The sequence below is a fragment of the Nannobrachium achirus genome (assembly GCF_963921795.1).
Source record: "Nannobrachium achirus genome assembly, chromosome: 6".
In the NCBI taxonomy this organism is placed as follows: domain Eukaryota; kingdom Metazoa; phylum Chordata; class Actinopteri; order Myctophiformes; family Myctophidae; genus Nannobrachium; species Nannobrachium achirus.
In genome coordinates, this window is record NC_137815.1 from 41,857,933 (window position 1) to 41,874,133 (window position 16,201).

The 16,201-nt window shown below is 41.1% G+C and overlaps 1 protein-coding gene across 1 annotated transcript in view; it reads left to right on the forward strand.

The window, feature by feature from the left end:
• Positions 1-16,201, forward strand: part of poc1a (POC1 centriolar protein A) — a gene marked incomplete at both ends in the record, with an annotated part of 77,542 nt that overhangs the window by 18,422 nt on the left and 42,919 nt on the right. The window contains one exon of the mRNA XM_080728238.1: positions 1,397-1,555. Within this exon, the coding sequence (XP_080584364.1) occupies positions 1,397-1,555 (159 nt within the window). The remainder of the gene's footprint in view (positions 1-1,396; positions 1,556-16,201) is intronic.

The window sequence follows — 16,201 nt, forward strand, 5'->3', positions numbered from 1 at the left end:
GAGCCGTTTTGAACAAAATGCCTCAAATCCCAAACGCAAAGTGCAATTATCATGAAATCGTTCCCACTAGGCCGAGGAAGAAAAGCCACTTATTTCTTTTTAAATGAGCCTCATGGTGGCGCTATAACAGGCCGATTTGTGGTTTTACCTATAACTCCACCGATTAGTTTCAAACTTTGTAAGCGCACTCCCTAGAGGCTAAGGATAAACCTTTGCCCTGCATTTTTCACACCAGCCTTTTATAGCGCCACCTTTGGACCGACTTATGTAAAACACATTTTTGGATATTACTCCTTGAGATTTTATCCAAAAATCACGCAAATCGGTACACAGTATCTCTATAGTCATGTGATCAAGTCCGATCCGTCTGATATTTCATATTCCATCCTGATTGGCTAATATTAGCTTCCAAAGTTTGCAGGATTGCTCCGTTTTTGAACAAAATGCTTCAAATCATCAACGCAGCTTGCGATTACCGTGAAATTTGCCACACATATTCCCACTAGGTCAAGGAACAAAAGCTACCTTTTTTCACATTGGCCTGTTATAGCGCCACCAGCAGGTAGCCTTTAGCAAAACAAATTTTTGGAACACAATGCTTCAAATCATGCATGCAGCGTCCGATTTCCATGAAAGATCTATGGTGAAGAACATATGCCACCCTTTTTACATTGGCCTATTATACAGTAGCACCACCAGGACACACAGCCTGGTGGAGACCTGTGCTCGGAAGAGCACTGCTTCTAGTTAATATATATTATTAACCCTTTCCAAGCCACGGGGAGCCACTTAATATTAAAACCGGAATATACCGGACATCTGAGCAAGGATGTCTCAGCCGCGCCGTCTTTTACCGTACTGGGTCATTAAAAACGAAATAAATGATTTTTATCCGAAAATCGGCGATCGTCTAACCTTCCATAGTCACCGCTCGTCCATCGATAGCTCATGGCTGCTCTGACATTAACCGGAAGTGACGTCAGGTCCTTTCCCTGCTAAAGCTTCCCAGAAGCCATCCATTTACTGTTTAGACGATAACATTAGCATAGCTGGAGTGCTAAGGGCTAAGCTAGCGAAAATGCTCACATCGACATACCTGGACCATATGCTTGGATTATATGCGCACGGATCGCGCACGCGAAACGCACGGGGAGAAGACGCCTCCGCCAAAACCCCCACTCTATGCCAATGGAGATCCAGATATTCATGGTGAGCTAACGACCGGGGGATCGGAAAAAAAAGAAAAAACAACGGCGCCGTCCAAGAAGGAGGGGTGGCGGGCTCATGTTTATAAACATAATATTATGTCTCAGATCATAATACAATAATAGAAATTTCGGCTGGCAAAGTGTTAATATATATATTATATATAATATAATATGCTCTTATACTATAGGTGATGGTGTGGAAGACCAACTTTGATTGTATTGAGTATGAAGATGCTGCCAGACGGCCACAACATGGTTCTACCTCCAGCCTACAAGAGGCCGCTGTTCCAACAGGCTCAACAGTCCATCTCCCCTTTGACTCCCAGACATCCCTGCATCGCAGCCAGGTAAGCAATCCTTGCAACCCCAGGAATTTGTTTGGATATATACTGGGCCACCCATTGCATCAGCTGTCTTTAAGTTCCTAGTTACAGTATGTGTTTTCTATATTGGGATTTAATAGAACTTACCGGTACTAAATAAAATGGGTTCCACCACCTCGCAAACAAAAATCAAAAGTTCTTAAGAAAAGCTTAACCACATGAATCCTAGCATCCCTATTCTGGGTATAATAAGTGATTTTAACAATTTTGATTTGCATGCATGCCCCCAGATTGGGGGCATGTATGCAAGTTGGTTAAATGTATGTCTTTTTAGACACAATAAGCCCATTCCCAAGATGCACCGCAATCTTATATGGGAAGATGTGACGTTTAGAAGCCATGGTAACTTCTGAACTCCTGATTCACTAATCTCTGTTTGAGCTGCTCAATAAATCCCAGTTGTGTTTTTGATGGAACAGATGTTGAAGGCACCATTCATGTTAGAAAAGACCACTTCAAAGTGTATATGAGCGTTTGTTCGACCTCCAACCCATAAGCCCTGTGCTTAGCATAGATATAGATGGTCTAGTTACTGATTACAATCAAAGTATAGCTCATGAGTTGTCTCAACATCTCCAACTCTCCAACATTGTCTCTAAAAAATAAATTAAAAAAAATCAGTGAAAACATCAATTATGTGCACCATAATGTAGCCTTTACTGTAGCTACTGTAGCCTGGCAACAAAAGCGCAACTTTGCAAATAGTGAAATCTGCCTTGGACTATTTCCTCTTCAGTGGAATACAGAGATCTGTGGTTACCTTGTGAGCAATCTATCACAAAAAATGTGCAAGCACACAATAGTGCAGATGATTAGCCTTTTATATTTGGACCACCGCTGAGCCTTGCAACTGATACACACACACACACACACACACACACACACACACGCACACACACACACACACACACACACACACACACACACACACACACACACACACACACACACACACACACGCACACGCACGCCCACACTCAGAGCATCTAGTGTCGCTCTTGAGGCTGGTTTATTTCCTCTGAGTGACATCCTTCCTTTGAAGCCTGTAACAGCAAAACAGCCATCTCTCACATGCAGGATGGAGCTGATTACATGCAGTATTGGAGGTGTCAGACTTTGATAGTGAGTGTAAAGAGACTTTGATAGCTATGCTTGCTTTGTGTGTGCGTGTGTGTGTGAAGCAGAGTGTTCATGAAAAAGAGAATGAGTTAGTTCTCAGCAAACCTCCCCTGGAAAAATGAAGACATGGCTGTCTTAAAGCAGTGGTTTTCAACCCTTTTAATATCAAGGGCCATTATTTATTCGGCATCTGAGCCACGGACCACCATGTGATGAGATTTAGCCTCTCAGACCCCAAACATAGAATGTTTTTGTATCGCTTGATAAGATTTTGTGAATTCCATGCTGTATTGATGTGGTACCATAGGAGAGACAAGAGACAACGTTGACCAAAATAATAATTGTTGTAAATTACCGTAAGTAATGCTGATGTTCAACAATGATTTAACTTTCAATAGTTAAAGATCTATAAGGGTCCATTTGGTTACCAACTCTCCATGTGGCTGGGGACCACCTGGAACCCCCAGGTGGAAACCTCATACCGTATGTCAAAAGATTTTACTACAGGAAATAGAATTGCATCTTTCTGAAATAGTGAAAATCGCTGTACTGTACATCGGCTTTTGCTTGACACACTAGTAGTCTAGTATGAATAAGTAGGGCATTAAATTACCTACAGTACAGTCATTTAATGACCAGTATATATATATATATTTGAAGATACAAGGTTTCTGCTCGACATCAACGATATACACATGGTGCTTTGGAAATGACCCCCCCACTGTTTGGTAGCTCTAAGATGTTTTCTTTGGTCCATGTTCAAATTGTGAATATTAACTCGCATTAATATTCACACTAAAAGGATTCTAGCGAGTTTGTGTTGTCTTCAGTGCCGTGGGAAGTACGGGTCAGTGAGTCGGTATGTAAAACTCCCCGGTTGTATGTTTTGACTGACATGCACATGGTGGACCTCAGCAGGACCATACATGCGGAGTGTTGCCATCTGGCCTCGGCTACAGTAAAAACATCATGTAGCCTTGGTGTGCCACTGCGTCAGTGTGAAAACCAGGGGGGTGAAATATCACTACACTATCTGCAGACTGCTAATGTTGTGTTGTAGAGCATACTGGAGAATGGAATAGATTCTGATTCACCAAGGTGAAATACTATATATTTTTTTTTACTAATGCCCAGTGGTGTAATGCCATATAATTTTTTACTTTGCTTGAGTATTTCCAATTTTCTGTACTTTTACTTCTACTCCACTACATGTCATAGGCAAATATTGTACTTTTACTCCACTACAATTATATGAAAAGTTTAGTTACTGTTACTTAGATTTAGATTATATCGCAATGCATTGTGAGCTTGTAGATCTGCTATTTTTTAAAAGAGTTTTAGACTTAGATTTTAAAACTTGTGAAATGTGACATTCTGCTTAAAGAATACTTTCTACTTTTGGTACTTTAAGTACATTTTGATATACCAATACTTTTGTTTAATTCCATACTTTTACTTTACTTTTACAGAGTAAGTCTGTATTAGTATTAGTATTGATACATTTACTTAAGTAAAACATTGGAGTACTTTTTCCACCACTGCTAATGCCCAAGATCTACGGTATACTATTATAACATATAATACCAGTACTACCGTACTTACCACGGCCAGTCTCTCTGACTGCATGGACCACTGTCCAAAGAAATTGTTGATTTATGTCAAACCACCTGTTGGGAGGCAACTCTTTACTCTACAGCTGAGGTAATCATAATGAAAATAAATTAGATTTTATTGGTGGGGGGATGACTTCATGAATCGTGTATACCCATTACAATCCTGAGAATTAGTTTAACAATTGCAGTAGATTAGAGATTATCATGATTGATTATGTGTGACGTTATAGAGTAGATAAAGTGTTCATTGATTATATTAATATCTAGCCTAATGACACATCATTGATACTGTAAAGCTTGTAAGAGTCTAGATGTCTACCTAGGACTGAGTAGTTATTGTTTTGGTAAAGCCTATCTTGTTATGGTACAGCTTGTTCCAGAGGCCTTGAAGCCACAGTATAATTCTAGTGTTTGACCATTCTTCTTAGCAGAACTCTTTTACCACTGCCCAGAGTGTTAATTGTACTTCTGTCCATGATATCATGTTATATATAAACTTGACCACACACCACCTAATATAATTGTCTTGTCTCCTCATTTTCTCATGATTATTGATTGATCTGAATTCCACCACACCAGTGAGACGCCTAAGGGCGAAAAGCGAGGTTGCGCCATCTGTCCTGGCTATCTGTCTTGGCCATATATGGATTCTGTTAGTGTGGTTCTCCTAACAGGGAGATCCTCTGGGATACAATCCCTTTTATGCCCATATGGAGATCCCTAACAGAATCCCTTTTATGCCTATATATGGAGATCCCTGCTCTGAGTATCTGACATCACTGTGATGTCACCTGTGATGTCACAGTGGTCAGGGGAACCACAGTGTCAGGTGTTAACCATATTGATTATTATTCTTTTTATCTAACATATATGTTACACCTTAAGTGTATGCGTATGTATACCTTTTTAATTATACAACAGTACTGTTGTTGCGACCATAGGTCGCATTTACTACCAAAACCTCCACCGGCTGTCTGTCAGTCAGTCAGTCAGTCAGTCAGTCACACGTTACATGTCACACTTTTGCCCTGCTCATATCTCCACAACCGTTGCCCCCAACCATGCCAAATTTTGCACACACACTCCTTACCTGCCAAACTACAACCTCCAAGGACCCCCGGAGCTCCAGGGACTCCCAGGTCCCTGGGGGACCCCCAGGTGTAAAAAATGACCAAATGTGCAAAAATGACCAAATGACCACCCCAACGGGGCTGCTCACAGGGAATTCCCGGGGACCACCCACTCCTGGTGCTCCAGAACGGATGCAAAAGTGGTGACGCCCCCAGTGGAGTACCCCCTCCACTGCAGCTCACATAAAATGCCGTAACTCGGGCTAGGAGCGTCCGGGAGAGCCGGGGCCGATACCTATTTGGCCGCCAAGGCAACGCGGAGACCCCACCCCTCATTTCTCACATGGCCCTCTTCTAGCGCCACCATGAGGCCGATTCTTGCAAAACACATTTTTGGACACTGCTCCTACAATGTACATCGGTACACAGTATGTCTACACTCATTTCATCAACTTGGATCTGTCCCATATTGCGCCACCTTCAGGCCGATTTTTAAAACACATTTTTGGCCACTGCTCCTACAGATTTTGCCCTAAAATCACGAAAATCACTACACAGTATGTCTACACTCATGGCATCAACATGGATCAGGAAGATTTTGGAAAAACAAATTTTTGCCCTCTTTGTGGAGATAAGCGACCAACGGTATACAAGATGTTAAAAACAAGACGTTTGAATGAGTCCATGTGAGAAAGAATGTGAAGGGAGACAGTGAAGAGAGACACAGAATGTGGAAACGAGAGAGAGAGAGACAGTCTTAATGTTTGTTGGGTTCTATTTGAGGGGCCTAATTTTTCAGGTTTGGCGGGGACGCCCGTTACAAGCTGTTTACAGGCCATTGGTGAATTATTTTCATCAGAGTGAATGATCCTCATGCAAATTCCCAAACAAACTTCAAAATAATCTGTAAGGCTTCCCGCCTGTCTTAACAATCATGTGCTGCTACAGAGTTTAGTTTAGAACGAAGCTGAAACAAACGGTACAGCTAGGGCTTTCCCTCTGTTTGAATCTGCATGGGCAACCCCAGGTGACCTTTTTTGGATTAAGCTGCTGATATTTTAGGAAGATGGCACAAAATGACTTTTGTCCAATGTATCCTGGTTCCAAGCTTTTATTAAAAAAAAATACTATAAAACACTGCAGAAGTGTATACATTTCTTTTATTTGTTACATTATAAAAAGTGGAAAACATTGCCGCTCTGATTAGAGTGAACACACCAAACAGAATTCCCAAAAGCTTCAAAATAATGTACACCTGTGAGGCTTCCCGCCTGTCTGAACAATCATGTACTGAGTTTAGATTAGAATGAACCCTTTTTGACTAAAGCTGTTGCCACAATCTACTGTTAAAGGGCTTTCCCATGTATGAATTCTCATGTGCTGCTTCAGGTGACCCTTTTGACTAAAGACAATTGGGGTAAAGTGAGACATTTAGGCAAACTAAACGATATAACTGTAAACACACATTTCCCATTAATTCTGGATGTTTACTAACAATGCAAATTATCAGATGTCAGGTCACTTTACTACAAAGCATTTGTCTCACTTTACCCCACAGCCACATTTGGGGGGAAAAGGACAATGCTTAGAAATTCACGGTATCTTCAGCTAGCATCTATCACATGGATTTATGTGTTGGTAGTTCATCAACATGCAAAAAAACGAAATAATCATGTTTACCACAGCAACACGAGGTCCTCTCCTTCATGGCAAGGGGGAAATTGGGGGGGTCTTGAAAATATAATGGTCACATGAACACAAATCAAATGTGTTCCATTGCCTGGAAACACTTTACCCAGTGTCTCACATTACCCCACTCTCCCCCACAGCCAAAAGGCTTTTCCCCTGTATGAATCCTCGTGTGCTGCTGTAGAGAACTATTTTGACTTAATCTGTTGCTACAAATTGCACAGCTGAAGGTTTTTTTCCAGTATGACTCTTGGTGTGCTGCTTCAGATGAACCTTTTGACTAAAACATTTGCCGCAACCTGTACAGCTGAAGGGCTTTTCTCCTGTATGAATCCTCATGTGGTTCTTCAGAGTTTTACTGCGACTAAAGCTACCGCCACAAACTGTACAGCTGAAGGGTTTTTCCCCTGTATGAATCCTCATGTGGTTCTTCAGAGTTTTACTGCGACTAAAGCTACCGCCACAAACTGTACAGCTGAAGGGCTTTTCCCCTGTATGAATCCTCATGTGGTTCTTCAGAGTTTTACTGCGACTAAAGCTACCGCCACAAACTGTACAGCTGAAGGGCTTTTCCCCTGTATGAATCCTCATGTGGTTTTTCAGAGTTTTACTGCGACTAAAGCTACCGCCACAAACTGTACAGCCGAAGGGTTTTTCCCCTGTATGAATCCTCATGTGGTTTTTCAGAGTACCACTTTGACTAAATGTGTTTCCACAGACTGTACAACTGAAGGGTTTTTCCCCTGTGTGCATTTTCATGTGCCGCTTCAGATGAACGTTTTGACAAAAACTTTTGCCACATTCTGTACAGCTAAATGGCTTTTCTCCTGTATGAACCTTCATGTGCTTCGTCAGATAACTTCTATCTCTACAATTGTAGCCACAATATGTACAGCTAAAGGGCTTTTCCCCTGTATGGATCCTCGTGTGGTCCTTCAGAGTGTTACTGCGACTAAAGCTACTGTCACAAACTGTACAGCTAAAAGGCTTTTCCCCAGTATGAATCCGCATGTGTCGCTTCAGATCACTTGTTTCTCTAAAGCTGTTGCCACAAACTGTACAGCTGAAGGGCTTTTCCCCTGTATGACTCCTCATGTGCTTCTTCAGATCACCGGTTTGACTAAAGCTGTTGCCACAATCTGTACAGCTAAAGGGTTTTTCCCCTGTATGGATCTTCATGTGGTGTTTCAGAGTACCCCTATGACTAAAGTTGTTGCCATAATCTGTACATCTAAAGGGTTTTTCCCCTGTATGAATCCTCATGTGCCGCTTCAGATTACTTTTTTGACCAAAGCTGTTCCCACAAAGTGTACAGATATGAGTCTTAATGGATGAAATTTGTTTTGATGATTTAACACCATGGGACAGCGTGTTGCTCATTGACACGCCTTGCTCTTCCACATGTTGTGTCTTGTGTGATTGCAGTGTGTTTAAAACTGGCCGGGCTTCCCTGGTCTCCTCCCACTCATCACTGTCATCAGTGTCAGATTCAGAACAGTGTGAAGAGAGGAGCTGACCATCACTAGTTGGTTGTGATGTTTCGCAGTCATTTGTCCCAGTTTGTAGTTGTTTGTGTGCAGGTGAGGTGCTGGCTGGAGGGTCTGATTCTGTATTTTCAACATGTTCACTTTTCACTGTTAGTAATGTCAACATTGTCCCATCAGCCTCTAATAGGACATCACGTTGTGTTTGGCATATCTCCTCCGGTTCCTCTTTAATCTGTGGATGTTCTGGTTCATTCTTGATCAGTCTGGGAACCCTCTCTTCTTCACACACAGAGACACCGTCTAGATAGAGGAAAATTATGTGATGTTAAGTCATGACACTCATAGAGATAAAACCATGTATGCCAACAATGCTAACAGTTTGTATTAGACAAAGTGACGCTGAAACTACGATTAATTAATTATTAACCCAACAATCCAAACAACGGTAGAGCTTAGTGCCCTAAGCACCCTTTCTGATCAGGCATCAGCCATGAATTCTATTTAGTGCATTACTTTATGTGTGCATACAGGGGCATCACAAGGGGGGGGGGGGGGCTGAGTTACTAGGGCCCAAGGTGGTGCTCCATTCTGCACTTTTCATGAAAACATGCAGTAGTGAAGTATATGAACATCACTCTCACCTGTGGTATCTCTTGTGCACAGCATATGAAGACCCTCCTCTTTTATAAACAGTTTCACATCCATGGCAGTTGATGGCTTTGTTGTCAACTCCACAACACCTGGTGTTGTCACCACCTATAATTTTTTTTTAAAATGTTTAAAAATCAAATAATATATTTCAGTGGCAGACTCGTTTCTGTTGATCTGCTACCTTTGATTTCTTATTATGTAAGTAAAACAACATTAATGTTGTTGGCAGGGCCGGACTTACCATTGGGCTAGGGTGGGCACGCGCCCGGGGGCCTCAGGGGAGGGGGGCCTAAAAAAAAAAAGAAAAAAAAAAAAATGTTTTGGACCCCAAAAAATGTAGTAGGCATGATCGCAATCGCGAAATTCCATGTTTAACCCCCATACCAACCCCATCTTTCAAACATGGCAGCCATGTTTGTTTACATTTCAAGAAAACATAATGGCTGCTAGCTCATGAATGCCTGAACGGATTTCCATTCGGATTTTTTTGTTTGAAAGCTGTGAACAGTGTGCACACACGAGGTGCATGATCTAGGCATGGGCGTGCATGATCCGTGCACTATGAATTACATGGAAGTCTATGGAGAGGGAGGCGGTGTGGAACTTGGAAGCCATTTTGAAAAGACCCTGAATGAGTTAATTTAATGATGACATTTTAAAGTATTGCACTCCAAATAAAGTGATATTTGTGTTTAGTTACAGTACATTTTGTTTTATTATTGAGAGCTTCTGCTCTGCTGGCCGCACTGCATGTAGCTGCTCTGAAAGCTTAGTGCAGTCTAAAGCCCGCCCACTCTATGTATCCGGTACTTTCCACACACATAGGCTACACACATGACACATGCACGCAAACTCCAATTCTGTATCCGCTTTAGACCCTTCCAATGAGCCAATGAGGATACACAGTCAGATTATGCACGGGCCGGTCCGGAGGTGAGGTCACGGTGTGGTCAGCTGGACCGGAGGTGGAATTTTTGCGCGCGCACAAGGGCCTCTTTATTTTCCCCTTGCCCAGGGGCCTCATGTCATATAAATCCGGGCCTGGTTGTTAGCCACAAAAACTAAGCCACATCCTATACATTTCATTGACTGGTGTTCCCCAGTTACTTGGCCTTCTCTGTTTATCACCAATAAATTGATTTGATCAAACAGGACTGATCTGCAAGCATACAACATGTTTGGAGCTTGTAAATATGTTATTTTTTGGTAATATGGTTCACATGGATTAAACACACACAATAATAGATAACACATTGTATTGGTTATACCATAACACAAACATTACAAACCTGGTGCACAATCTTCCTCCTAGGGTTTGTTGATAACGATAAAGGTTGCACAGCTTGTATACTATTGTATGTTATATTAAATACAGACGTTTCCACATTATGTCTTATTCAAGTTTATTAGCTTGTATTAAACAATTATAGCCTACATAGGCCCACTCTTTGACTACGGTAAAGTTATAAGTCTCACAATTGCAGTGTGCAACCTCTTACCTTCTTGTTCTATTGTTCCTCAAAGTAAAATCCTTGGAAATTGGACAAAGGGTGTAGTTCTGTGTCTTGTCTCTGAATTTGCTGAAAGCTCAACATAGACTACAACAAACCTTATGGTAGCCTACTTATACCTGAGGAGTGTCTTTCACACATTTCATTCAACCAATCAGGGCACAGTAAATGAGTGGGGGGAACTAAGATGATCCCAATGGCACTGGGCTGACATGAACATATTAACATAGCTCACCAACAACATTTTCAAACTTAACCTAGCCTATATAACAATTTAGCAGATTTCTTTGTTGTTTGTTGTATTTTTTTTTAAATACACGTGTTGTGTTCAAACCCAGCCTATAACAGAAAAATAATAATCAAAGTACACCTCTTGCACTTCAGCACAGTCAGGTTATTTAATAACTTACCTTGCATGATTACTTACAAATATTTGATTAAATTATGTTTCATGTCTAAGAATTCTCAACGTAAATCTGGGGACATTTCTCATTTCGTTAGTTTTTCAACCCTACCCCATATAACAATTTAGCAAATGTATTTGTTTTATTTTTTTAGAAATACACATATGTTGTGTTTGGACTATTCGCTCCTTCTGCCGAAAGACACAAGTAACAGAAAGCTGTCAAAGTACATGTCCTGCATTTCAGTTCACACAGTCTGAAAAACTATCATCAACATTGTTCAGCATAAATCAGTGTTACATTTAAATTGTAAATACAATAATGAAGGACGTTGAACTGAACATGCTTGTTAAAAGATAATCATTGATACAATGCTTGTTTGGTAACATGGGTCTGAACAGCTTAATTATATTATATAAACCTAAAATATAGCTTCAGGTGGGAAAGGAATAGGGAGAGAGAGAATCCATTTATCAGCATCAGTGTTATATTGTTCCAGACAGTTACCAATTGTTTTGTTAAATTTCCTATTTTATATTTGTTGCTTGTTTATCCTGAATGTGTTCTGTCTGTTGATTGGATGAAAACTATCCAGACCTGAAAATGAATTTCACTAAAGTCCTGTAGAAACAGAGATCCCAGATAAAAATACATAACACTGTTTGTCAGTGATTACGCTTGAATTATAGAGCTATCTAACACTTGTTTTAGCAAATCATATATTTTACACCCCCATTCAAGACATCAGTTCCAGTTTACATACGTGTCAAAAAAAGCCCAGGGAATCATCAAAGATCTACACCATCCAAATCACAGTCTGTCCAAGATGTTGCCACATGGAAAACGACTAGGCAGTCTCAAAGCTATAGCAACAGACTGCAAAAAAAGCTTCTTTCCACAAAATAATCAGGCACATGAACAATCTGTCAAAGAAGAGAACGGTCCAGGGCAAAAAATAATCGCTAGTCGAACCTTGAACCCCGATTCATTTATTGCTGGCTAGGGTTTGAAACTCTATATCTAATCAGTTTAGAAGACATTTTGTGAATATCGTGGAATGTTTTGGAGGAAGGGTGTCCCATTGTTAATGTACAGGTGACAAGGGCTGGGCCAACCAATTTGCATGTGTTCCTTTCATTATGATAAGTAGGGAACATAAAGCCCCCAGCAGCATTGTGTGAATAGGGTGGAACATGTAGATAGGATTAGGACTAATTTGCATTATTTAGGCAGGAAAAGATTTAGGGAAGGTCAGGGCCAAGGAAATGATAGAGTTGGAATCTACTAACCTCAGCCAGTGTTCGCTCACGGCCAACTCTGGCATGGAAAGAAAGCCAGCGCTGTCAAGGTTTTCATTGTGGTTTTCATACTGAACGGCTGGTTGATCGGATGCACCGATCGGATCGGATCGGTGAATTTACCTTTTGATCTAAACCACCGATTATCGCCGATCACGCTTTGATCGGCCCGATCCGATCCGATCCATTGCCGATTGATCGGTAACATCTCTAATATGGACAGACACGGACAAGCTATGACGGTTCTGATAGTAAACCTACGGTCGCAGCTAAGAGAGTGCACAATATCTTTTATAAAATCTCTTATTTGTTGATGTGCACTTTTCTACCTACGCACCTGTGTTAAACCTTTTTCTGTAGGGAGTGTAAAGAAACTGACCTATTAACACCACTGTATTTTACTGTGTAGATTAATAGAAGATCACAGAATTCCTGAAGCGTGTGGATTTTGTTAATGTAAGCAAGACAAAAATAAGGTTTCCATTTAGTAAGTTCAGTTCTTCGGTTAGCTGTAGGGGGAATTCAGTGCTTGGGTTATTTTCGCAGTGTATTGTGCAGAACCTGTATTTCTTTTGCGGTCTTTGGGACTCAAACTGGCACACTGTCTAAGTTCTGGCGGGTCACCAAATGAGATGAGAGCAGTGGTGTGTTTCCAATGAGCTTGGGTCATAGGGGGGACATTCTTTATTTAATAACAGTGGCTATGGAGGGCTCTTGTTAATCGCTGTTCATGGTGTTCAAAGGGAGTGAATGCAAGGCAAATTCATAAAATGGGAGAATACATGAGATGCACAAATGTGATAGATGAAATGAAGAGAACTATATATCATTTACATGCATATATACATACATGCATACACATAATTTGTTAATAACTATTAACTACGTAGGCAGGCAGTGGGGACTGGGGACTTGCAATATCATTGTTTATAATCACCATAAAGTAGTGTAACTTAATGGAAAATATCCATTCCTCAATTATTTGGGCAAACCTTGACAAGCCATGATTGGCTGACGAGGGATTCCTAGTGCAAAACAACATTTGAAAAACTCAAGTTACTCATTAGTTTTAATCGGGAAGAGCAGAGACCTGTCCCAAAGATAGATTTATTCAGTTATTTCAGGACTTGAGACTTAAATTACTTGTTTTGGTGGTTATCTGCACAGTTTTTAGAGTTCCAGATCTATTTACTTCTCCAATCCTCAGAGCTGCAGCCAGATGATGCATCATCTTAGATAACCGATCCAGATTCCTTACAGACAGAAATAGCCGATCGAACAAAGCCTGGATTGGAGTGGTGCTCCTGACCTCGTCCTTGAGGAGCCACAGTTCCATGATTGATTGATGATGTCTTTATAATGGTGAAGTAGGCTCGTGCCATTGTTGCTCGTAACCGTGCCCTTCTCCCTCCCTGGTTTTACACTTCTTGCTGTTGCTCGTCTAACTTATCACAGTTCTTTAGTTTAGTTTCTTAGCGATTGTTCTGTCGATGATGTTCGAACAGATCGAATAATCGAGAAGCACATTCTTTCTTTATAAATCAATTAATTGATATGAATTATAATTGACTACATCGATTAGTCTGTGTTTTACACTTCATCGTACAATTGTGTCACGCAAAAATAGCCGAACTACAACATGCAAGCTTGTAGATTGAAATGATTAGTTTGAATAACTATTGGGTAGTACCCATACTTCTCTCCCCGCCCCATTCTCAAGCAGAGCTTGAGAATGGGGCTGCTACTATCGCTTATTCCATCAATTACCTTTTCAAATAATCAAAAATTACATACAAGATGACAACACATTGTATTGCGCCGCGTTTTCAGCTTGTAAATTGGCTATTTTAACTATATTTTGAAAATGTTTTACCCCAAATGCTGATTGATTATCAATTATTATCCTACTAATGAATGACCAAATGTCTGTCTGTCCGATGTCTGTCTGATATACACGCATGCTGACATCACTGATACTAAACAGTGCCCAAATTTGGAGATGACTGACATCACTGATACGTCTGGGGTTCTCCAACATTACTTCTGAGACTCCTACATTCAATCCCTCATACTGTACCCTCATACCCTCATACACAACCCATAACCCACATAATTCGGAGCACATATGTTTGAACGAGTAAGGACTAGTTGTATTAAATTATCTTTTCATAGTCAATTAAAATTAATTAGTTCAATTAACTTTGGTGCCCGTAGACAAGAAAGAGGGGACAGCATGGGATGTCGGGGGGGGGGGGGGGGGGATTGGACAAAGTCTGGGGGGGGGGATTGGACAAAGTCTGGGGGGGGGGGGATTGGACAAAGTCTGGGGAGGGGTGGGGGGGGTTGCGTGTGTCTGAGGTCAAAGTATTTGAAACAAATGGGACAAAGAGAGTGAGAAAAGAGAGAGGGATAGAGAGGAGAAGAGACCATTAGTGGTGGTTAAATATTAAAAGGCCTTGTCAGATGTCACACAGACACACAAACAGGACGAGGCGTCACGGCCGGGGGCACCTCAGGACTCGCTTTGGATTTCAACCCTTTGACTGCTGCCGTGTTACTTACCTCAACAAGGACACAGCCAAGGTCCTTACACGCACGCACGCACGCACGCACGCACGCACACACACACACACACACACACACACACACACACACACACACACACACACACACACACACACACACACACACACACACACACACACCCAGCGGTCTAAAGTAACTAAGTACATAGTACTGTACTTGAGTACAATTTAAAAGTATTTGTACTTTACTTGAGTATTTCCAATACTTTTAGCTTTAGTAACTTTAGTTACTACTTTGCAGATATACAGTAAATTATAATATTAAAATATTAAAACATAGATGAACAACTTTAGCCCTATTTTATATCATGGCTATTTTTGAAAATAGCAGATCAAGCTCACGTCGCATCACAATTCGTTGTGAGCTTGTAGATCTGCTATTTTCAAACATTTTGTAATTTTACTTTTGTTACTTTAAGTACATTTTAATGCCAAAACTTTTGTACTTTTACTCAAGTTCATTTTGAATTCTGGACTTTTACTTGTAACAGAGTACATCTACATTGCAGTATTCATATTTTTACTTAAGTAAAGAATGTGAGTGCTTTTTCCATCCAGCGCGCGCGCACACGCACACACACACACACACACACACACACACACACACACACACACACACACACACACACACACACACACACACACATGCACGCACACCCTCTTCATGCCAGAGTCCTGGGGGCATTCTGTTTGGCTCCGTCCAGTGTGTGACCTCACCACACCTGTGTCTCCGGTTCCCCTGATCGATGACAGCTACACATCCACAATGGTCCTGTTTGTATTTTTTTCTGTTACCAATTTCAACCTGGCGTCCCTATTTTTGGGCATTGCCATTACAGGCAAACATTTTCGAGCACTTCCATCATCTTGTAGATCAGCCATTCGTCAAATGAGGGCATAGAGTGGTTAGATGTCTCGTAGACCAGGGCGTTGTATCAGTAGTAGACTCCACTAGTAGTAGTGTACTAGTAAGTTGTCTGAAAAATTATAAATAATACCCGACGTGTATAACGACTTTCTTTAGCTAGGAGGCAACAACAAAGATACATCAAACTTTGTTAGGTAAGAAGAATAAAATAAATCTTGACTAAAAGCAAGCAGAGCATGACCAGACCTGAGGGATCAAGATGATGATGGAGGAGCATTATTATATAGTGATTCTCAACATTTCTAAAGGACCCCC